The 22,873-nt window shown below is 41.8% G+C and overlaps 3 protein-coding genes and 1 non-coding gene across 8 annotated transcripts; all 4 read right to left on the reverse strand.

Moving 5' to 3' along the window:
• bod1l1 (biorientation of chromosomes in cell division 1-like 1) lies at positions 1-11,256 on the reverse strand. Of its 5 annotated transcripts, none has more exons than XM_061282509.1 (27): positions 11,021-11,256; positions 9,454-9,578; positions 9,166-9,356; positions 8,620-9,030; positions 8,212-8,361; positions 7,955-8,115; positions 7,667-7,763; positions 7,074-7,200; positions 6,924-6,984; positions 4,871-6,431; positions 4,603-4,658; positions 4,347-4,458; positions 4,171-4,269; positions 4,057-4,100; positions 3,938-3,980; positions 3,709-3,758; positions 3,574-3,643; positions 3,421-3,473; positions 3,268-3,337; positions 3,153-3,190; positions 2,916-3,078; positions 1,675-2,622; positions 1,543-1,604; positions 1,353-1,437; positions 1,125-1,263; positions 479-550; positions 1-411 (listed from the first exon to the last, which is right to left on the reverse strand). In XM_061282509.1, the coding sequence occupies exons 1-27, from the start codon at positions 11,135-11,137 to the stop codon at positions 270-272; spliced, it is 5,247 nt and encodes a 1,748-aa protein (XP_061138493.1). In that variant the 5' UTR covers positions 11,138-11,256; the 3' UTR covers positions 1-269. The 5 variants fall into 5 exon arrangements, with proteins under 5 accessions (XP_061138493.1, XP_061138486.1, XP_061138477.1 ...); XM_061282502.1 differs by having other exon boundaries at positions 3,153-3,187; positions 3,268-3,334; positions 8,620-9,066; XM_061282493.1 differs by having other exon boundaries at positions 3,268-3,334; positions 8,620-9,066.
• A 472-nt stretch (positions 11,257-11,728) lies between these two features.
• Positions 11,729-11,810, reverse strand: trnal-aag (transfer RNA leucine (anticodon AAG)). The gene has a single exon. It is a non-coding gene; the product is annotated as a tRNA-Leu (tRNA).
• A 200-nt stretch (positions 11,811-12,010) lies between these two features.
• Positions 12,011-17,961, reverse strand: aurkb (aurora kinase B). Its single transcript, XM_061287706.1, has 9 exons — positions 17,851-17,961; positions 15,649-15,687; positions 15,128-15,203; positions 15,006-15,051; positions 14,385-14,573; positions 14,041-14,179; positions 13,286-13,434; positions 13,016-13,190; positions 12,011-12,349 (listed from the first exon to the last, which is right to left on the reverse strand). Exons 1-9 carry the CDS (start codon positions 17,854-17,856, stop codon positions 12,173-12,175), a joined length of 996 nt encoding a protein of 331 aa, XP_061143690.1. The 5' UTR covers positions 17,857-17,961; the 3' UTR covers positions 12,011-12,172.
• Positions 17,962-18,935: 974 nt separating this feature from the next.
• On the reverse strand, positions 18,936-22,679 carry LOC133159244 (F-box/LRR-repeat protein 12-like). The gene is made up of 3 exons (XM_061286190.1): positions 22,498-22,679; positions 22,309-22,384; positions 18,936-21,059 (listed from the first exon to the last, which is right to left on the reverse strand). The coding sequence occupies exons 1-3, from the start codon at positions 22,596-22,598 to the stop codon at positions 20,022-20,024; spliced, it is 1,215 nt and encodes a 404-aa protein (XP_061142174.1). The 5' UTR covers positions 22,599-22,679; the 3' UTR covers positions 18,936-20,021.
• Between the last annotated feature and the right edge of the window lie 194 nt (positions 22,680-22,873).

A 22,873-nucleotide genomic window follows, 5' to 3' on the forward strand; every position in this document is an offset into this window, starting at 1 on the left:
TATGATTTTCTTTTTATTGTAAGACAAAAAACGAAAGAAAAATATATATATACACACATGTAACGACAAACACATTTTGTCATTCACAGAATGAATATTTTACTACAAAATAACGCTAATATTCTCAAGATTGTGTGTGACCACATTTAATTATCCCTACTTGTGAGCGCTTAAAAAAGGAATGAAAGAGTGTGATCCGAAGCACAACTTGATATACTGCTTTGTCTGCTGAGCTGTGCGCCCCCAAGCACAGATACAAGCGTCTAAATTTAATTGTTTACGTGAGAGCAGCGTTTTCCTCGTTTGGCCGGGGGCTCCTCTGGCTTCTGCCCTCCTCGCGTTCGCACAGCAGCAGGGCTGGTCTCCAGTTTGCGGGCCCCCTTGGTGGCGTTTGCCGGGCTCCTGGTTCCACTAGAAGGGCAAAAACAATGCTTTGCAAACGTGCGTGCATGGGTGTGAGGTGATGAAATGAACTGACCGTGCAGCAGCTGCAGTCTCGTCTTTGCCGCTCAGTCGACTGGCCCTCGTGGAAGGTTTGCTGGGCTTGTTTCTGAAAATGACCAATAAATATGACACGCATGTCAGCTGTAGGCGATTATTAAAACAATTTCTATTATATATAAATACGCAGTACCGTTGTACAAGACTTGAAATGGCAACCATAAAAAGACAAACATTCATATTTTCTTCTACTCTTTGTAGCTTAATGTTAAGTGTGTATTCCATGAATGCACAGCACCATACTGACCCCAAGAGGCCAAGGCGCACGCGCACACACGCTTCAATATCAAAGAAAATAACCGTGATTATTTTTGCTCCATAATGGACAGAGTGAAAATCTTCATTATTATTTTTTTGGTACTTTTAACGGTTAGAGCCTACAGATAATAAAAACATAAAATGCATCATCTCATGAAATGAGAATACTACATAAGATAAACATTTTCATAAAAATGGAGGTAGGAATTAACCTTTTGAAAAGTATTTTCCTGTGTTGAATTAATCTGCATAAAATGCAAGTTTCACTTTTTGAATTGAAAGTCGTTCAATTATGAACAAACTTTTCTACAATATTCAAAATGATTGTGTACACGCTGGTCATCAAAGCAGAAGTAAGGAATCACCTTTCAGCTTCCAGACGAGATGCCAAGCGCGTTGTAGCTCGGCCTTTCTTTTCTTTGCCGTCGTGGTCTTTCTCTCCACCAATCTCGTCCGCGTCATTCTGCTCCGCCTCCTTTTCACCTGCAGTCTTTTCTTTTTTATCTGATAGTAGGACCGCAGATGTCAATTTAAAAAAATACTCTCCGTTTAGTTTTATTCAGAATCACTCAAGAGGGACAACAAAGAAGAACCTGAGTCATTTAAGGCCATTGCGGCCTTGGGCGGTCTTCCCCTCCGAGCCGGCTTCTTGGGAGTGGAACCTTGCTGCTCGTCAACCTGAAGACATTCCACAATACTCTCTTACAGGATTTGAAGTTGGCATGAGAATGGCAAAGTAAGTCAAATAAGAAGACAGCATTTTAAACTTTCCCGCCCACGTACAACGTCGGGTTTCTTCTCACTGCCGCTCTCCACCTTTGCCTCCTCATTTTTGGGGGTAGAAACTGAAAAAGCGTTGACTGATTTAGACACAGTGAATCACACCCACAAGATTTTAAAATAGCTCTCTCTTACTTGTGTCCTTCATTGTCTCCTCGTGTGTGTCCTTGATGCCCTCTTCACTTGTGTACTCATCAGTAGCATCCATTATGGCATCCTCATTTGTTTCCATAGTTGCCATCTCACTTGTGTCCTTAGATGTCTCTTCACTTGTGTCCTCAGATGCCATCTCACTAGTGCCCTTAGATGCCTCCTCAATCAGGTCCTTGTATGCCTTCTCACTTGTGTCCTTAGATGCCTCCTCACTTGTGTCCTTAGATGCCTCCTCACTTGTATCCTTAGATGCCTCCTCACTTGTATCCTTAGATGCCTCCTCACTTGTATCCTTAGATGCCTCCTCACTGGTATTCTTAGATGCCTCCTCACTGGTATCCTTAGATGCCTCCTCACTGGTATCCTTAGATGCCTCCTCACTGGTATCCTTAGATGCCTCCTCACTTGTGTCCTTAGATGCCTCCTCACTTGTGTCCTTAGATGCCTCCTCACTTGTGTCCTTAGATGCTTCCTCATTTGTGTCATTTGTACTCTCTTCACTAACATCGGTTGTGGCTTCCTCATTTGAGTCCTTGGTCGCCTTCTCATGAGAGTCCTCTACTGCTTCCTCACTTGTGTCTTTGATGGTCTCCACGCTCGTATTTGTAGTCGCTTCCTCACTTTTACCATTTGAAGCCTGCTCATCTGTCACTTGCATAGCTTCCTCACTTGTGCCCTTTCCAGCCTCAGGCATCATCTCTTCACCTGTGCTCTTTAGGGTTTCTTCACTTATGGTCTCCGCACTTGTGCCGGTCCGAGCCTCATTTGTGTCCTCCCCACTTGTTTCTGCAGTGGCCTCCTTACTTGTGTCCTTCATGGCCTCCTCACTGGTGTTCTTGATCATTTCATCTCCCACTTCTCCATTCTTCGCTGATCTCTTCTTCTTCACTGCGGGTTCATCTGATAATGAGGCCTTCATTTCAATCCGATCTACAGTACAGTAGAATTATGGGATGGTTATTCAGTGAATCGAACGGTTATTCAGTTATGTATATACCTTGACGTTTAAGTGTAAAACAAAAACTAGGTCTCACTTCTGCTTCCGTAGTTGTCACATTTAACCTTTATGTTAAATATAATTTTATTAGTACAGAAGTGGATGAAAAGTTAACCTTAATACGCTTTCTATTACTTCTTATGGCAAAAATAAATTCAAAATACACTCCATTACCGGAGTGCACATTGAAAAGGAGTGTAATAAATGTACTTGATTGCAGTCCTACCAGCAGCGATACCCTTGGGTGCTGGACGTCTCCCTCTGCGACCTGGCGTCTGCTCCTTTTTCTCCAAGTGCTTCAGCGGCTCCTCCTCCACTTCTTCCGCGGCTTTTGACGATCGTCCCCTGCGCGGCGTTTTCACCTCCACAACCCTCGGCTGCTCAGTTTCCTGCCAAAAAAAAAAAAAAAGTTGATTTCACCTTTCTTTTTTTCTTGAATAAATTAACATCGAGCGTCTCTAACCTCAGGTGACGGTTCTTTTGCATCCTGATCGCTACCTACTGGACAAATGAAGTGGGTGTTGTCAAAGGTCCCTTTGGGCAAAACAGCCACATTTCTAGCATCTCAAAATTATTACCGCATTCATTCACTGCTGCAACATTCTGATTTGACAGCTTTCGTTTCGGTCTGCCTCGTCCTCTTTCCTGCTGTGAAAAAGAAGGAAAGATGACACACACAATTGCAACACCTAAGGCATCAAAGATGATCCCACTGCGCGTGTACGAATTACCTTCTTGGACACCTCAGAGTTCTTCTCAGGCTCACGGATGTCTGAGCTCTCACCTAGATCAATGTTGACAAAGACAACAAAAACATAGCAATCGTGGTTCAACTTGGAATCATATTGCCATTAAGGTCTCAAACAAGTATTACAATAACACACTTTCTTGTTTGGCCACTTCTGTTCCACTCTTGGGTTCTGTGACCACTCCAGTTGGAAAGCAGAGTTCCACCTAAAGAAGATCGGAAAGTGATAAAGCTGTGGACTGTTACCTAGTGAACAAAACAGCTAACTTACAGTTTGTGCACCATGCGCCTCCTCTTCCTGTTTTTGCAGATCCAGTTTGCCTGATGATGAGAAGGCAGCTATTAACAAAATTGAAATCAATAAATAGCCATCATTTCCTACTGCGCTTGTAGTCTGTCGTGATGCAGAAATACATTTTTGAGAGTGTTTCGAATTTTGCACGGAAAAAAGTAAACTGCAATGTAGTGGGCCACAGCTTGTGCATAAAATCATCACGTACCCTTACCGACGTCCATCTGCTCCATGGCTAATATCTCGTCTGCCTATGATTCAGAAGATAAATTGTTACATTTTAATCTCATTTACGATAACTAAGAAAAGGAGAGTCAATTTTCTCACATTGGCCCGTGTCAGCGTGTCGACGACATCTGACGCGGTTTGCACTGAAGATGACACGAGACAAGATGTTATGTCAGATGGAGAAAAGTGCCTCTTTGTAACATGCGTGCTCACCTTGTGGACTGTCAACATGCTCGAGAGTAGCTGCCTCACAAGAATGCACAGCAACATTCCCCTCCACGTTTCCTGTGCCGTCATCAGCAACTGGAGCGTCTTCAATCGAACGTTCAGCGTCACCAAAAAATTCTGCAATCATATTTCTGACCTATGGGATATTTGACTGCATTTACCATGTTCATCAGAAGGTGCTGCCTCATTTTCAGCTAGCGCTGAGTCGACAGCTTTCTCTCCAGTTTGAGTCTTTTCATTCGAAGAAAGGTCTTGTGGCTTGGAGTCTTTCTCCTGCACACATACGTACAGAATGGTAACTTCAAGACATTAAAGTAGTGTCTCATCAAAGTCTACGTTTGTATGTTTGAAATTAAGACTGAGAACTCAATTAGAATAAACTAAACTAAAAGCTTGAAGGGAACGAAAATGGTTTACCTGGACAGCAGGCAGCAAGGGGGGTTGGTCACTTGCTGCATCCATTTCAGATTTTTCTGTTAAGAGGAAAACATTACGATTGGATTTAAACAAACCAGTCGCACATCAAGAAAGCACTGGATAACCATTCAAAGTGAAATTCTCGAAACCTTTTTGGAATACACTCGATTGGTTGCCAACACCAGTTGTAAATGTCCTCTTTTTTGGACTTGTTCGAGGGCAGATACTTGTGTAAAAAGTCGGGAATTTGACAATCAAATCACATTACCTTCACTGTTCAATTTGTCACCCTCATTCTTCACAGTCTGGTACGCAAAGTCAGAAGCCTCTTCTTGTGGGTTCTGCTTGTTCTCCTCGGGCATCGGCTCCTCTTTTAGTCCGTGACTCATGAAGGCAGAAGACAAAGCGCTGTCAGGGTCCATGGAGAGCAGGGTGAGGGCCGCCTCTTTCATCTTCATGTCGGCGTCCTGCAGGGTCGCCTGCAGTTGGCCGTGCTCGCCGCCGACCGCCGCGTGCAGCCTGGCATCCATGGCCGAGGTGCACACGTCCATCAGCGTCAGCAGAGCGTCGGCCTCCGGTGGCACGACGGGCATTTCCTGCACTGGCGTCTCCGCTTCGGGGGCGATGTCGCTGAAAGGTTCGCAAGGGCCGTCAGAGGCGACGATGGCCGATTCGGAGAGTGTCGCTTGCATTGGCGTCTCCTCGGCCTCCGTGGAAACAGACATGTCTGACTTGTCAACCTTGTCTTCTGTGGGTGCTTTCTTCCCCTCGTGGTTCTCCTCTTTCTTCTCTTTCTTGTCCGCTTTTTTCTTTGCGCTCTTGACAACAGGCTCTTCAGAGCTTCTCCTCTGCTCCTTCACAGGGCCCTCCTTCTTCTTTTCCTTCTCAGGCTTGCCGGCACCCGAAGCCCCACGAATGTCCAAACTGTGAGTTTTTTTGTCCGTCTTGGATGCCGCGTGGGACTTGAGTTCCTCTCTGGGTTTGGATTTTTCCGTGGGTTTTGCTTTCTCTGCTTGTTTGACTCTCTTTGGGGATTTGTCGCTATCGGCGAGAGACTTGTTGGGTTGCTCTGCTTTTGTCTTTTCTTTGTTTTCCGTTTTTAGTTTGGGTTTCTCCTCACTGTGGCTCTTGGACCTTTTCAGGATGTCTTTGCCGTGTTTCTCTTTCTTCTTACCGCTGTCCACTCCTTGTGCCACCTCAGGCCGATCCTCAGAGGAGCCAGAAGAATCATGATGGAGCGCTTGCTTTGACTCACTTTTGGCTATTTTAGCCCCTTTTATCTTTTCTTTCTCTTTCATCTTGTCTTTCTCACGACTCTTGTCTTTGTCAACAGACAGAGCCCGCATCCTCTTGGCTGAAGCCTCATCAGCTTCGGGAGCAGAAGTCTTTGGTTCCTTTGTACTGGTCATTTTCTTCTCATTTTTTACTTTAGGCTTTTTCTCACTTCTCTCATCAGAGGACGTCCTGGCAGTCATGTTCTCCTTTTGCTGAGATTCGTTGACCTGGAATTCGGATTTCTTCTCCTGCTTCAGTTTGAGCTTGGGGAGTTCCTCAGACATCGAGCGTTCCTTCTCCTTGCGCTCCTTGCGGGACGGGCGGTCAAACTTCCCGACGGATCGCTGCCTGAGAGCCTCCTGTGAGCCCAGCTCCAAGTCCAAGATGAAGGCGTGCGTGCGACTTTTGTCAGGGAGCTTCTTGGCGTCACCCAAATCTTCAGAGATGCCGCCACTCCCGCTTGTAATCCGGTGCCTCTCGTCAGGCACCGAAGACTCGGACTGATTTCTCACCAGCTTCTGATGTAGGCTGCGCAATGGTGTTGACTTTACTTCCTAAAAAGGATAAAATAGTAATAGCTCATCATATCCGTTTTCTGTCACTGGAGCCTGTTCCAACCATTCATACCCATATTAACAACTATGCAGTGGCAGAGCTACAGAGGTCCGCGGAGGGCACTTCCCCCGCTCCTTTTTATCATGCTTGGACCAGGTCCTAGAACGAATAACTGACTTTAAGGTATGTTCCAATTTTTCTGCAATTTTTTTCCTGATATTTCCACCCAAAGGGAAAATATATCTTCATCAGTATTTTCTACAGAATTTCTGTAGATCTTTTTGGATTTGTTTGTTTCAGAAGCAATTTCAGAAGCTTCATCAAACCCATCTTGTATATTATTTAGAGAGCAAGAACAAATACAAACGTCATAAGAACCAGATTTGAAACCCAAAGCTCAGAACAGTGAGGACCATGTGTTCGTCACTACCCCACTATGCTGCTCATCATAGTTACTGTTGACTTTACTTCCACCCATGTTGGTCACATACTGATTTCTTTGATGTTTCTCCTGCTTCTCCTTTTTTCTTGCTGGTCACCTCATCTTCTTTCCTGAATGAACACAATCATGAGCCGATTCAATTTAAAAAAAAAAAAAAAAAAAGGCAACAAAGTACACATGAGAGATCTTTTGGACTCACCTTGAGTCGAGCTTCCTCATTCTGCTGAGAGCCACTTTTTTCTCCAGAACTTTACGCTCTTTACGGGCTTCTTTGGCTCGGGGTGTTTTGAGCCCAGCCGACAGGCTGCTCTTCTGTTTTTTCTGATCTGTGCGGGACATGATGACCAAGTACAACAACTGAGTTCAGCTTTAGAATAAACACAAAATCAGATGCAAGTCCATAATCTTACAATATATTCTATAAATTAACCAGAGTAGATTACTATTGGGCACCAATAGCAACAATCAAGTGAAGGAAAACAGTAGAAGGTTTGGACATACTTTATCATATTCAAATATTTGACCGTCTGGTAACCACTACATTTATTGTATACATTTATTTTCCATCTTCAGCCAACAAACTAACTACTCAGCTATTCATTGGCTGTGTAAAGATTTTTCAAGCACTCTTAAGCTTGACGATAGACACATTTGATGATCGAGTAATTTATGAACCACAGCGAACAAACTTTGAGCTATAAGACACAAAAGAGATTGGACTTGGTAGTAGACGATGATGCTGAAACATGGACACACCCATCTTCACACAACAACAAATCCAAATAGCAATACCTTGTTCTTCAGACTGTGCTGCTTTCATCTTGCGTTTCTCTTCCATTCGCTCTCGATTTTGCTGCCTTTTGAGCAGACGTTCTTCTTTGTCCTTGGCCTGACGGGCACATGGAAAATACATGCATGGTGATAGTAGACTCTAGGACTGAACGATTTTGAAAAATGCAATTTTTTCCCCCTCTCAATATTGTGACTGGGATTTAATAAGCAATTATGTATATATATTTTTTATTATTACATTATTATATTATTACTAAAAATATCTAATTCCTCATCTGTCCAACTCACCGCAGATCTCCGTCTTTCCTCGACAGTGACCTCGTCATCAGAGTCGCTATAGTAACGGGAGTACAGAAAGGGCTTGTGGACGTAGGCCTTGCGGCGAGGCTTACTCTCTTTGCCTTCTTCTCCCATCTCCTCACCAGCTTCTCTCTTGTCTAAGTTTTCACCTTAAAAGCGAGAACAGAAGGGGGAAAAAAGCATGAGCCGACATATAATTATGGTGCTATCTGTGGTGAAAAAAGATAGGACAAATAAAGTGAGACCATCTGGTGCACGCTCGCCCTCCTCAGAAGAATCAGAGAACGGCTCCTCGTCTTCGCTCTCCCCTTCAAATGATGACAGGTCACTGGTGTGCACGGAACTCACAGTGATGTCACTAAGGCCGTCCAAATCAGAGTCCTCCAAAGAATACTCTGCAAATTATCACACCACATTTTTGGAACTTAACTAAGACATGTTAAGTTGTACACGTGTGACAATGACAATAAAGATCTATTCTATTCTATTCTACATTAGCGACAACACTAAATATTAGATTAATAATGTCTTGTGTATTGAAATGCAAGTATTTCCAAATTGAGTAAAATTCGACATACGTCATTTCTTTTTTGGGACAGCTACATTTTTCGCATAGCATTTGCTCACTGAAAACGAGCTTAGTAGTCACCAACCTTCTTTTATCCTCTCTTTGGCTTTCTGCTTGGCCTGGTAGTTTTCTTCCTCTTGTTTCTCCTCTGAAGGTTTCCCACTTGTTTTAACACCCACTTTCAGTTTCTCCTCAGCCTGGTCTTCCCCTTGTGGCTCTTCCTCCTGCATGTTTATTTCCTCCGGGGAGATTTCCTTCCCAATGTCCATCTGGTCCTGAGCGTCGACTGTCGTTACCTCTAATTCCCGGAGCTCCTCCCGCAGATTTGCTTGGTCTGCCTCTTCCTCCTCCGTCTTCCGGTCTTCTTCCTCATCCAGACTCATGTCCTGCTCGCCGTCCTCAACGGGCTCGTCAAGGGCTTTGCGTTCCTTCTCGGTGGACCTGATGTTGGCCTCCTGGTTAAGCGAGGTAATGGCGTCCAGGATGGACATGGCGTCTGTGGCAGCAGTGGATGTCGGCACAGATGTTGAGGCTGAACAATAACATGGTCTCAATCAACTATGATGAAATCCTCTATTTGACCATACATTTGATTGATGAGAAGGTGACTGGAAAATGACATCAAACGTACCCTGCTGAGGAATGACAGCGTCCACTTGGGTCTCCGTCGAGGACGTCGGCGCCGGCGGCTCCTCGCTGCTGGTGCCAGGTGACACGAATTGGTCGACCACTTTCTCTACTTGCGGCCTGAAGATGTGGTTGACTTTGGGATCCACCACCTGGGCCACAATTCTATCCACACCCTGCTCCAGCATGCCGGATCTAAGAGGGATGAACTGCTTTGAATTTTGCTAAGTTCATTTCAAACATGAATGCATAGAGAGCGGTTGTACAAAAGGAAAAGAAGAAAAATACTAACTGCAACACCAGCTGCCTGATGTTGTTCCGCAACTGGTTTTTGTTCAACTGGGGGCTCCATGTATGGTTGGAGAGGTGATTGGAGACAAAGTTGTCCACTCGTTGTTTCAGGTTCAGATATGCTGGCTGTAAAAGATATGCAAACGTTTCATGGTGCTATGTGTCGACTCAAATGTAACAATGTTTGTCCAGCGATGTTGCAAATAAATTGTTAAAAAAAAATACAGTTCTGGAAACTGTAACTGTTGCGCTTGTCAACGTCGCACATTTACCCCCAACAAAAAGATGACAAACTATTGCTGCACATTCCTAAAAACAAAACAAAAAAGATCAGTTGAAACATTTGGAAGGTATTCTTTTACTTTTAGCTACTTTATTCATTTAATTCTCTGGTTCTTCTATATCAAACAATTTGTTTTAGGTTTATTTACCTGACATGTTTCGGCGGATTCTTCCGCCTTCATCAGAGTGTCACTGATGTGGTTGTGACGTGTCTTTATCAGCTGATGGATGAAGGCGTGGCTCACCTGTCAGATTTGACAGGTGAGTCACGCCCTCTGCTGTCAGTTCACCTTGTAGAGAGCATGTAGGCTCCCTCGTCCCTGTTGATGGTCCTCCGGCCATAAAGACGCGTCACAACCACATCAGTGACACTCTGATGAAGCCCGAAGAATCCGCCGAAACATGTCAGGTAAATAAACCTAAAACAAATTGTTTGATATAGAAGAACCAAAGAATTAATTGAAAAAGAAAAAACAAGATGAACCTAGTACAACTACTTTATTCACTTTTTATACATGCAGTTGTCATGTTCATGCTTAAGTTTCTTAATGTGGTCTCAAATTTCCCTTTAAACATGTAAGCAAATTTAAAAAGGTGGGGGTTATTTATCAACAATATTGCGAATTAAAGAAAAAAAACTTTTTTTTCCCACATTTCCAATTTATCCACAATTGCGAATTGGCAGCATCTCAGGGTACCAACAGCTTAGAACCATTGCTCCAAAGGCCCAAAATAATTTGTAAATACTACGATCATCTACACCAGAAAATGCTCGTCCGTTTGTTTTCAAAAGGCACCTGTTGCCAAGGCTTCCCGTCCATCATCTTCGTGTACAATGATTGAGATGCTATAGTCATCTCAAAATGATGATCAAAATCGAGATGAGAGAATCTCTTTTTTCAGTGTTTACATTTATATTTGTGTGACATTTTTGTTTGCAGTGTGCCGTAAGATTTTTCTATCTTCGTTCAATCTAGTTTGAGAACGACCACTGATCAGCATCAATATCGTTATTGAAACACGCTTCAAGCAAACCTGCACGACTGATAAATGAAAACCGCTTGTAACATTGCGGGTATGATAAAAAAAAATGCAATAAATCCCTTTAATCGCAATTTGCAGTACACTATTAGTTCTACTTTTGCAGAAGTGCGTGGAATGTTGTGGTTAGCTAGCATATTCCAAATGATGCAGTGAGCCGATTTGACCAGTTCTATGAAATAATAACATGCCCACTGAAGCGTCAAACTAACACTTTACTTTTACACTATTTATGTTGTCGTTACCTTAGTGTCAACATCTGCGAGGCAGTCTCTCCTGAACTGGTCGAAAAGTCCTTGTGTTTTTAAGTGATTGACTATCATTGACACTAGCTGCGGATCACCCGGTGGTAAACCCGCCATATTGAAATTAATTAGATTCTTTATTAATCATTCAATTTAATCATATCATGACCGAACGCAAGAGTTTTTGTTTTGGGTTACGTCGGTGTGAGCGCGGTTTCAACCCGGAAGAGTATAAATACAAACAATTAGTAAACCGGAAATACAACGACGGCGTTGTTTCAAAAGTTGAGGCTCGTGTGATTCGTGAAAAAACCAAACGCTAAAATGCGAAATGAATTATGTAAAACTATTATTTGATCAAATAAATACACACATGTTAAATACATTTTAACAAATGATATTAGTTTCCAAAGTATAATGTAAAATTAGATCAAATAATACATTTTAGTCAGCTAAAATCGATCGATCAAACCCCGAATGTGGCTGCAGGTCATAATACATAGTATTTTGTTCAATCCTTGCTGACAAGCATTACTATCGAACAGTAACATTTCACGACAGTCAAATATTTTATCACGTCCTACCTCAACAATCCCTGGCGTTAGGAGACCTGCAGTGAAACGAGGTGAAACTGAATCGTCGCAGAGTAAAATACTTTGGATATACGTGTTCGAATTGACATAAATGAGTTTGACAACAAAAATCTCATGGCAGCGGTGGGATTCGAACCCACGCCCCCGAAGAGACTGGAGCCTTAATCCAGCGCCTTAGACCGCTCGGCCACGCTACCCTGTTCTGCCCAATCCTTATGTACTTCAAATAGAATATTTTTTTTAAATCGTGTCAAAAAACGAATATGCAAATTGGTTTTGAATTTTAATCATAGCAAAAAACTATCAATATTATTTTCATGATAAAATTGCATAGGAATTAACATTCTGAAATATAAACAAAGCTTCCCATGTCGAATTTAATTAATGAATACATAAATGAAAATTTCCACAATACATATTTATTGATATGCACCCATAAATTAAAACAAGATAAAAGATGAAGAATACCCGAAGAGCCAATAGCAGGACATTTACTAAAAAAAATGCAGGACAGAGAATATATACCGATCACAAACATAAAGGAAGCTTTGGATTGGGCTCATGAGGTTTTGGTGGGACAGACAGGGGGGGGTAAGATCCGCCGAGAGTTGTTACGGATCCACGGGTGATCAATGACACACTGTAGCGATAGACGATCGGCGGGGCAGTGGCGAAGCAGCTTGCCGATCAGGTCGCGTGCACCTTCTGAAATGATGCTTGGGAACTTCAGATCCACCTGCACAAGAATGGAAAAGGATTCAGGATGGTTCATGAGCCTACAGTGGATTCTAAAATTTCACTTTCACCCTCCCATAATAATGAGCTAAGTTGTAGTTTTGACTTTTTTGCGCCTTCTCCCCTAGGATGCTGGCCACTTCTGTTAAAATCATCTGCCCAACCCCTTCTGTTTTAGTCAGTGATGCAATTTGAGGACTTACTACTTGAACTGGGGCTTTTTAGCAAACCATAGCACAATAAATGCATAAAATGTTCATACTCTAACCAAAGATCCAAACCAAAGGTCTGGGGTTTGATCCCTAGCCATTGTGACCATGTTGAAGTCTCCTTGAGCAAGACACCGAAACACTAGGTGCTCTTGATGGCGATAACAGTAGGTGAATGAGGAAGCAGTGTGAAGCGCTTTGAACACAAACAGTAAAAGAGCGCTATACAAATGGCAGCCCATTCACTAAGTGTACAGCATGACAAATCACCGTCGGATTCAGTGTGCACAGCTACCAGCCCATTTTATTTGCGTGTATGTTGATGAATTAGAAATCTCTAAATTTGGTTTCACCAATTTATGTCAAGAGAAATTCTCCATCTTCCGTTATGAATGACTGAGGCTGCAATTTTGCCTGAAAAAGGTACATAATAAAAAGGCTGATTGTTCATGACCCACCTTGGTGATTCTTTTGTACGTATCAACATGAGAAGAAGATTCAAAGGGAGGGTTCCCCACGAGACACTCATAACAGAGGATCCCAATGCACCACAGGTCCACTTTCTCACTATGGGTGCGGCCCTCGATCATCTCGGGAGGAAGGTAGTCCAGCGTCCCGCACATCGTGCGCCGCCTGCACAAATATCGATACGGTACATGAAGTTTGCAATTGCGGCTTCAAAACAAATCTGTTTCAAAACTCTTTACAATTTCTTAGGTGCTGCATACCTGAGGGAAGGTGCATGAACTGACCAACCAAAATCAGCAATTTTCAGCTCTCCACGGTAGCCAAGTAGTAGATTCTCTGGTTTGATGTCACGATGGATCACTTTCTTTGCGTGACAGTACAGCAGTGCATCGGAGATCTCTTCCATAAACTGGGAATGCAAACAGCAATGTATTCAGAACTATAACCACTTGTGGAAAAAAAAAAAAAGAAACACGATTAATTTAGTGATCAAAGGCGAGCAAAACAAACTAACATTTGAAGGCATTACAGACGAACTTTCCGACAGCTCAGAAATCAGAGCTTATTTGTCCGTTTTTTTAGTCACATTACGCGCATGCGCAGTACTTGATGCAGTGACATGAGCGAGCATAGAAAAAGAGAATTTTAAGAAATGGATCCTCTCTAATATTTTAAATAAATTTTGAAAAAATCATTAAAGATCCAGTGTGTTTAAAAAACATAACAGAAGCCACAATTTGTGTGAATAAAACAAACCGAAACTACATATATCAACAGTTGACTGAGCCGGCCTGTGGATAGTGACATAACTTTAAATTAAACTAATCTGAAACTACACTTAAGTAATCAAACTCAACACACCTGCTCTAAAAATGACTTAAAACCAACTAAAGTCCAAACGAAATAAAAACTGATTATAAAAAAAATGGAAATCCTGCAAACATGAGACGATCATTCAGAATGACATCGCCACTGACCAAATGATCGCAGCTCGGTTCATAGCACAATGGCTTACGGTGGCAGTGCGCTGATCGTCAAAGCGTCCTAATCTCTGAAGCTCCTTGTATAACTCGCCACGTGGTGCGTACTCCAACACCAAAAACACCCTCTTACAGTCATGAAAATAGTTGTAAAAGCGAAGGATGTTGGGATGCCTGAGGGGAAAAAAAAAAATTTATCAATACAGTGGTATTTCCATTAATGTTTTTCACAGCATGACTATCATAAAATATAGAATTGTTTTTGGTAAAAAAAAGCCTTTCAGAGCATTGCATCAGAAGGGATTGTATTTGACTGTAGAGAATTCCACTGTAGTGTTTAGTCAATGTGACAAACTCAAATACAGAAGAAGACACTTACTTGAGGTGAGCCTGGATCTCAATCTCCCTTCTGAGTTGGTGCTCTACACCCTCCTTCTCCATCTGGGACTTGAACAACACTTTGAGAGCTACAATGGCTTGCAGCTTCTTCACCTTGGCGAGGTACACATTGCCAAACTTGCCCTTCCCCAGTGGTCGACCGATGTCAAAGTCTTCAATACTGACCTGCCTGTTTGTATTTAAAAAAAAAAATTTAAAAAATGGGTGGGGTCAAGAGTAGATTGGTTATTAAAAAAAAAAAAAAAAAAAAAAGAACAACAAGCTAACACTGAGGGCTGCTCCTCAAACAAAGTGAACAATTCAGTTACAAAAAAGGTGAAGGCAAACCTTCGCCATCAAGCTTCATTTTTTTCTTATGGGACAATATAACCTCAAACTCACGTGCCACTCTTTATTCCTACCAAACCATGGAAACTTTACCTTGTCCTCTAAAAATGAAATCAGCATTGAGAATCTGCAATAATTCAAATGTTGCTAAAACCTACTGTAATCACACTGACAACTACTTTAAAAATAAATTCAAAAGTTATTTTAAATGAATTTTAACAGAAGAGCATCCATAAATGTTTAACACAAAACTCTGTGATTATTGTGTACTTACTTCGGAACCAAACTGGAGGATGAACCAACATATTGTCTTACGGGTTCTGAAATTGAGATACACTTTATCAGTAAAGTAATTGCAAAATTCACAATTGATTTTTTAAAGGGGGCTCACATTACCCGTAACAAGATTTTTGTCCGTGGCTCGTCCCGGTCTAATCGGAACACGTTGTGGGCCAGCCAGGATGCTCGAGGTCTAGTCAAACGCGTAAAAAGCAGAAATGAATTATCATCTTGATTCAAGATGATCCAAGTAGAATCACATTTCTGTACGGACATTTTGTTTGCAGGACAAAGAAAAAAATGCATACATATATATATATATATATATATATATATATATATATATATATATATATATATATATATATATATATATATATATATATATATATATATATATGTAATAGTAAATAAATATAAACCTGTGTGGATTTAATTTACACCATCTTCTTGGGTACCATAATTGATGACTTTTGATGTCAATAGTTTGCAATTGTAAAATAAATGGCTCAAAAGTACATTGAGGCAGATTGTTATCTAATACACACACACACAGACGTATAAGGATCCACTAGATTTCAATACAACTGCAAGATTATAACATCAACATGTTAGTTCACCGCATGTTTTCATCTTACCTGTTGCTGGGAAGCCCTTGGCTCGTGATTTTCTTTACCCTATAGAGAAATACATATTACTTAATCGTCTTTCGGAATTTAATGCAATTGGTTAGCAACCAAAATTACAAATCGACATTTTTAAAGACAGTTTAACATGAATTGTTAGTAATATGTTGTCAGTCATCTGGTAACATACGTACAAGTGAAGGCTACATTATACACAGTGCAAAAAGTGAATGCATATCTTCATTGTCTTCATTGAGAGGTAGAAAGCAGAGGGAAGAATCCCTTGTCAGCTCCTTCACTTCCCGGACGTTGAAGGGATGCTACCAAGCCGCGGTTGAAATGTCGGAAAAAAGTCGGTACCGATACCGCGGTCGGCAGTTTCACCTTTCAGACTTTAAACACTGCGTCAATACTTCTCTTGAAACTTTCCTCTGACTGGGCTGTGATACATGATTCGGGTAGGCGGTTCCAGCTATTAACTACACGGGTAGAGAGAGTGGCGTCACCATGGATGCGTAACCTCCTCGGTTTGTATAGCTTCAAACTGTGACCACGTGTCGAAGTATCATTATTTAAGATGAAATACTCCCTCAGGTCTTCACCAAGTTCGCCTCGGAGAATGCGCCGGGTATATATCAGATCTCCTCGGTGACGACGGTAGGCCAGAGAGAAGAGATTCAGCTGTTCCAGTCGATCTTCGTAGGAAAGCTGGTGAAGTTTTGCGACTGTTTTCGTACCGCGACGTTGAACTCGCTCCAGCATATCGGATTCGTACTTGGTCAATGGGAATACTGCAGGCAGTCCGTACTCAAGAATGGGACGCACGTGAGAGATAAACAGGGGTCTGAAAATCGCAGGAGTCATACGGGCGAAAGACCGTCTGATGGATCCAAACATCCTGGTGGCAGCGGTGACCTTCTTCGTGGTGTCAAGACTAGTCTTTAGGTCTGACGACACTATGACACCAAGGTCCTTCTCACTTGTGGTGTTTTTAAGGAGATATCCTCCAATATGGTACGCCCCGAGTGGATTCTGAGTTCCCATGGAGAGCACTGAACATTTGGCATGGTTTATTGGAAGCAGCCATTTTTCCGTCCAACTTTGGAGCCTATCTAACACGTCTTGGAAACGGTCAGCATCCTCGACGCTAGTAACTTCAGCCCAAAGTTTTAAATCATCCGCGTACAGTAAACACTCAATGTTCAGTTCTTGCGGGAGATCGTTGACATAGAGCTTGAAGAGTTCGGGTCCAAGGACCGATCCTTGTGGCACTCCACTAGACATAAGCACAGGCGCTGAGTATGCGTCGTTGACTTTCACTCGCATATAACGTCCTTCCAGAAAGTCAGCAATCCAGGATAAGATCTTCCCAGTTACACCAACCCTTTGGAGTTTAAGCAGGAGACGCATGTGAGGTACTCTGTCAAAGGCTTTGCTAAAGTCCACGAAAATGACATCAAGGCATTTACCAGCGTCGACGGCAGCTACCCACTTCTCTCTGGCTACTAAGAGATTCGATACACAGGAACGTCCTTTCTGGAAACCATGCTGAGCAGCAGTTAGCACGTCAAGCTCGTTCAGGTGATTTTGTAGAGCCCGCTTTAGTAGTTTTTCCATGACCTTACAAACGATCGAGGTCAGACATATGGGTCTGTAATTTGTCGGATCATGGCGAGCTCCTCCCTTGAATATTGGTTTGACTGTGCCGATTTTCCAGTCGACAGGTAGACGTCCGGTTTCCAAGGAAAGCTGGAGTATGTGTCGGACGGGTTCTGCAATATGCTCGACAATAGTTCTGAGGAAAGCTGGGTGCATCTCATCTGGCCCAGGAGAGGAGTCCGGCCGTAACTCCAGAAGTGCTTTCATAACATTTTCTCGCTCAAATACAAGATGGTGGAAGCCTGAGTCAGGAACAGGAATATGGGAATCCAGGATCTGCGGCTCGACGGTATACATACATATGTATTACTATGTGCCGGAACATGAACCAATAATGGCAACGATTTGCAATCACTAGAAGGTTTGCAGATAACTGCCATTTTAAATACGTTTTGAAGGATTACCATCAACAAAGGACATACATTCGGAACAGTTGTAAATAACGACGTTATCATCGCCAACACGCTGTATGAACTAGGTGAAACTGTAATAAGTCGGAATTAGCAAAAGCACTGTATTATTTTACAATTACGATAGGGAAATAATACACGTTACCTGCATCTTTGCGTGAAATTGGCAGTTTTGTAGTGTTTTAACTCTTCCTCAGGACGACCACTTCCGCCAACTTTTTCAAAATGACAAGACGGGCTAAGCTGATTGGCCAGCGTGTTGCACATCGAGAGTTTCCATTGGCCAGGAGAGACAGAAAGAAAAAAACCAAGACGTTATGAATGTATCAAAAAAAAAATCATTCCGCCTATCGTTGCTATGTTAAGTAAGTTTAAAAACGAATTTATGGGAAAATAATAAATAAATAAATAAATAAACAAACAAACAAACAAACAAACAAACAAACAAACAAATAAATAAATAAATAAATAAATAAATAAATAAAAAGTATTAACTCGAGCGTTTCGTATTTTACGAGTAAAAGACGTGTTAAAAAAAAAAAAAACTAGTAAATGCTGCGTTCCATGAAAGTGGAAAATCCCAGATGGTGCTGAGCACCAAATGAGATTTAAGGTGCTTTATTTAAGGACGTTTAAGAAATATTTTAGTCAAAAAAAATTACCAAGGCGAAGCAAAACCATTTTCAACTCCAAAAAAAATTCAATCAAATATTTTTATTTTCAATACATTGTTTTATTTTTCAAGTATTAAGCTCAGCACCTTTATTTTCAGATTCAAGTTTTATTTTTTCAAGTATGAATTTTGTTTTTTCAAGTACAAAACCTTTGACCCCAATCTACCTCCATATATTAGGTCTTTAGTGTGTGACTGGCGGATCGCTCGTCATAACCTTCGACCCAGAATATGGTGGTAAACTGCCAAAAAACAGAGAAGTAGAAATAAGTAAACATTTAATCGTTACGACGGGCAGCATGGAGGCAATTTTCAGCCAAGTTGTCAAAGTTATCAATAAATCATTCAACTTTGGTCAACTGTCACTTTCGAGTTAGGCAGAAAGTGTGCTGCTTCACAAGTTGAGGCCAAGTGCAAACATGAAGTGCTTTCCCAATCAAGTTCCGTTTCAGTTCATTAAATCCATTTACCGTGCTTGAGGTGCTAGATTATGGTATGAAATGCTGAACTCAAATTGAATTGTCAAATATTTCTATGAATTCAAGGAAGATAATCAATAACGTGTGCTATTATTTTAATTGGAAAACCAGATAGGATGGCCAGCCTTCATGAAGCTTTGTGGACTTCTGCAATATGCACACAGATTATATAGTCGTCAAAGATCCTTAAGAGAACAGAACGCGTCCATTTAAAATAGAATTATTCTACTCTTCATCTTGGTAGTTTAAATTGTCATTGAATGTGGGAAACGGCCCTATACTGAGACTACAGTGGGTGTAGAAGATAAAGAAAACAACTGCAAGCGTTTTTACAAGTCATATTATATGTACAAAAATGAAGTTTTGACAGTCCGAACCCAAAAGGACCACACGTATAAAACAACTCACTCACAGTAACATTCAGTGGTGCGTTTGTCAAGTATGTTTTATACTGCCTCCTAGCGGCCAGGTTGAACACACCAGACAGAGCAGCAGAGTCATTCAATTAATGCAGTACGACACAATCTAAATCTTTTCAGTTGTATTTCCGGGCGGCTTGGTGGCACACTGGTTAGCACGTCCGCCTCACAGTTAGGGTTCGATTCCACCTCCGGCCCTCCCCGTGTGGAGTTTGCATGTTCTCTCCGTGCCTGCTTGGGTTTTCTCCGGGCACTCCAGTTTACTTCCACATCCCAAAAACATGCTTGGTAGGCCGATTGAGCACTCCAAATTGTCCCTAGGTGTGAGTGCGAATGGTTGTTTGTCTTTGTGTGGCCTGCGATTGGCTGGCAACCAGTTGAGGGTGTCCCCCACCTACTGCTCGATGACTGCGAGGATTGGCAGGGAGTGGGACCACAAAGAATTCTCATGTTGGACCAACACATTATTTTCATTATTTTCTAAATTTAAACTTAGCTTGAAGCAAACATGAGTGACGTGACATTTGAGCTTGCGACATTTAAGATCTTGGTGCACTCATACTGGTCTTAAAATTTGCTCCCCTCTCACCCACTACCAGCTTCAAAAAGATTTGTGCAGCAAGGGGGAAATAGAGAAATGTATTTTGATCGGTGAGGATTTTGTTTGGTTACCTATGATTCTATTTTTATTTTAAGTTTGGTGTACAGTGAGAGCTTTGTTAGAGCTGCGTCAGCTGTGAAAGCGCTATATAAATAAATTTGAGCCAAGATTTGAGTTGAGTTGAACAGAGCAATTGTTGAAGGTCAGCGTGCAGCACGGCAGCATGACAGCTAGCAAGCGGCGCAGATTTCGGATCAGTTTATCCGGTTTGTTTTCATTGTTGCCGTTGTCACCCTTATCAGAGTCCGCAACCTCCTCCTCGCCCTCCTGCTCCTGTTCCCCTTCGCCCGCCCTCTCAGGTGAGCACCGGCGCTGCTGGAAGACCACATCCAAAAACTCCAGTCTGAGGAAGCCGGGGAGACCGCGCAGCATTTTGCAGTTGTGCACCACCTGCAACTCGTCGAGAGTGCAGGCCTTCAGGGAGAGGCGCTTCAGGTCCTTCAGGCGGCTGGCATAGGGGAACCCTGGTGCCACCTCCTTGCCACCGAGGCTGAGCTCCTCCAGCCCGAGCCATCCCATTTCTAAACCTAAGGAGGCCATTGGCCTTTGGTAGCCCTGTCGCGTGGTCATGCTCATTTCCAGACACTTAAGGCGAAATAGGCCTTCCAAGCCAGAGACTCCTTCCTTGGCGGCACAGCCTCGAAGTCCGTTTGCAGTCACGCGAAACGTGTCGCACAGCTCCAGTCGACTGAGCCTCTCCCATGATGTAAGACTCTGCAGGTGTTGGTCCTTAAAAGAGGGAATACTGTTGAGGATTAAACATTCAATAGAAATCCCAGATGGCGCGCAATGTCTCGTTCCTTTCTGTTTGGCGCTGGACGTCGTCTCTTGAGACGAAGTGGGTGGATCTTGGTTGAAGAAACCTTGAGGCAGCTCACAGCCTTGCAGCTCCAGCACTTTCAAGGATGGCGGCAGGAGCTGGCAGCTGGGGAGGCTTCTCAAGTCGGCATGCAGAAGGTAGAGCTTGCTCATGCGGGGGCACTTTGTGGACAAAGCTTTAAGCCAAGCCTCAGAGAGGAAGGTGCCGCCTCGGACGGAGAGAAGCAAACCCCGAAGGCGTAAGTTCCGTAGTCCACAACCCAGATACTGGCGCAGAAGGACCCACAGGATACGTGATGTCATCTTATTGAGAAGAGAGAGAGAAAGCAAATATTAAACATCTACACACCCTTGTTCCAATATCAGATTTGTATTATCTAAATAAGAGGCCAAATAATTCATTTCCACCATTAATATGACATTCCTCATATGAATGAATGGGGGGTGAAATCTTGGAGATGGTCGGATGTGGCTGTGTTCAGAACAGGGTTATAATAGTTTGGGATGTTTTATTTGAGTTAATTTTATTTTGCTTAGTCGTTTTCTTAAAGTTCTCTGTGGCTGTGTTCAGAACAGGGTTATATTAGTTTGGGATTTTTTTTTATTTTAGTTAATTTTATTTTGCTTTGTCTTTTTCCTAAGGTTCTCTTAGCTTTTATTGATTTTAGGGTGGGACTGTTTATTATTACATTTTATTAGGGTTTTTTTTTCCACAAAAAAATGCTTCATTTTAGTTTTAACTAGTTTTAGGTTTTCATGTACAAAGCATTTTGGGAGAGCAAGTGCAAGATAAGGTCATTAAATATTGTTTTATACTACAATTACCAAACAACCAATTTTCCTTCTTCCGTGGAGTAACAGTAATACCACAAGAGAATATGTGGTTAATTGACAAAGACGAAAATGAACAGTTCCCTATAATTACAACTAGTTATCTTTATAAGCATAAAATGTCGTTTCATTTTTTAAGCAGCTTCATTTCGACTTTAATGAGTTGACATTTGTTTAATTAGATTGCTTTTGTTGACTGTAATATCCTTGGGTCAGAATTAGCCAGTCATGTTTGATTTTTTCCTTGTTAACCTCAAATAAAGTTCTGATATTTTAATAAGTTCCTAGTTATGTCAATAGCTTTTGTTAACTATACATCATTATTCATTAATTCATTCGTTAATTATTCATCACTCTTACTATTGATTGTTAGAATTTTTGCCTTCTTGTTTTATATTGTGTCGCGTACATGTATGTCTATCGTGTTATGTGTCTCGTCACCGTGGGATAGAGAGCAACGTAATTTCGGTCTCTTTGTGTGTTATGACATGTGGAGAGATTGACAATAAAGCTGACTTTGACTTTGACTTTGATTAAACTATTACAATACACAATCCTTTAAAAAAAATGCAATACAAGCTATTGTGTTGAAAATCTACTCTGCTTTTCATTTTAGAGTAGTTCAAGTACACAAACAAATGCTGAATTATTTTGTTTTGATTCGATGGATGTAAAGAATTAGGGGGCTCGAGGCGATGATTTATTGCTCCGTTTTTCTTACCCCTTTCCACGCTGTCAAGTCCACAAGTCTCCACAATTTTTGATCCTTTACGAGACGTCTCCATCTCTTACACACTCTGAAAGGACATTTTAACACCACACGCATCTTTAAATCATATGACAAATATTCCACACAGGATGACAACGGGCAGGATTTATTTTTGAAGACTCAAGCTTTACTCGCTCTCACCTCCCAGCTCTGACAAGCTCGCGCACGCTCAAATATGATAGCACGTCAATCAAAATGTTTTCTGGAAGGTAGTCGAGGTTACACGTTGGAAATTCATCCATTGTGTACAAAAACTGTTAACACCTTTTCTCTGTTTTGCAGCACGAACAAAATATATTGAAACGCATCAGGTGCTCCTTTATGAAAACTCCCCCGGAAATTTCGACCAGTCGAACGGACCGAGTCTGAATGAGTCCATTTATTGTGTTTAATTAAAATTATGTTATATTTAGAAATCTAAAAATTACTGACATTTTATACTCTTTTGAACACATAAGTTTTGAATACTATTCTTATTCTTATTATTATTATTAACAGTATATTATTTTTTCGAAGC

Source organism: Syngnathus typhle, linkage group LG1 (genome assembly GCF_033458585.1).
Source record: "Syngnathus typhle isolate RoL2023-S1 ecotype Sweden linkage group LG1, RoL_Styp_1.0, whole genome shotgun sequence".
NCBI classification, from domain to species: domain Eukaryota; kingdom Metazoa; phylum Chordata; class Actinopteri; order Syngnathiformes; family Syngnathidae; genus Syngnathus; species Syngnathus typhle.

Bases quoted from the DNA above. Each gene is read 5' to 3' on its own strand.
- bod1l1 (XM_061282478.1), bottom strand. From the start codon at position 11,137: ATGGCGGGTTTACCACCGGGTGATCCGCAGCTAGTGTCAATGATAGTC. The intron at 6,985-7,073 runs GTGAGTCCAAAA...GTGTTCATTCAG, and splicing joins ATGAGGAAGCTCGACTCAAG to GAAAGAAGATGAGGTGACCA. The intron at 412-478 runs GTCAGTTCATTT...TTGCCCTTCTAG, and splicing joins GAGACTGCAGCTGCTGCACG to TGGAACCAGGAGCCCGGCAA.
- aurkb (XM_061287706.1), bottom strand. The intron at 14,180-14,384 runs GTAAGTGTCTTC...TTTTCCCCTCAG, and splicing joins GAGATCCAGGCTCACCTCAA to GCATCCCAACATCCTTCGCT. The intron at 13,435-14,040 runs GTAAGCCATTGT...TTGCATTCCCAG, and splicing joins ACGATCAGCGCACTGCCACC to TTTATGGAAGAGATCTCCGA.
- LOC133159244 (XM_061286190.1), bottom strand. From the start codon at position 22,598: ATGGATGAATTTCCAACGTGTAACCTCGACTACCTTCCAGAAAACATT. The intron at 22,385-22,497 runs GTGAGAGCGAGT...ATGTCCTTTCAG, and splicing joins GAGCTTGTCAGAGCTGGGAG to AGTGTGTAAGAGATGGAGAC. The intron at 21,060-22,308 runs GTAAGAAAAACG...CTTCTCAATAAG, and splicing joins ACTTGACAGCGTGGAAAGGG to ATGACATCACGTATCCTGTG.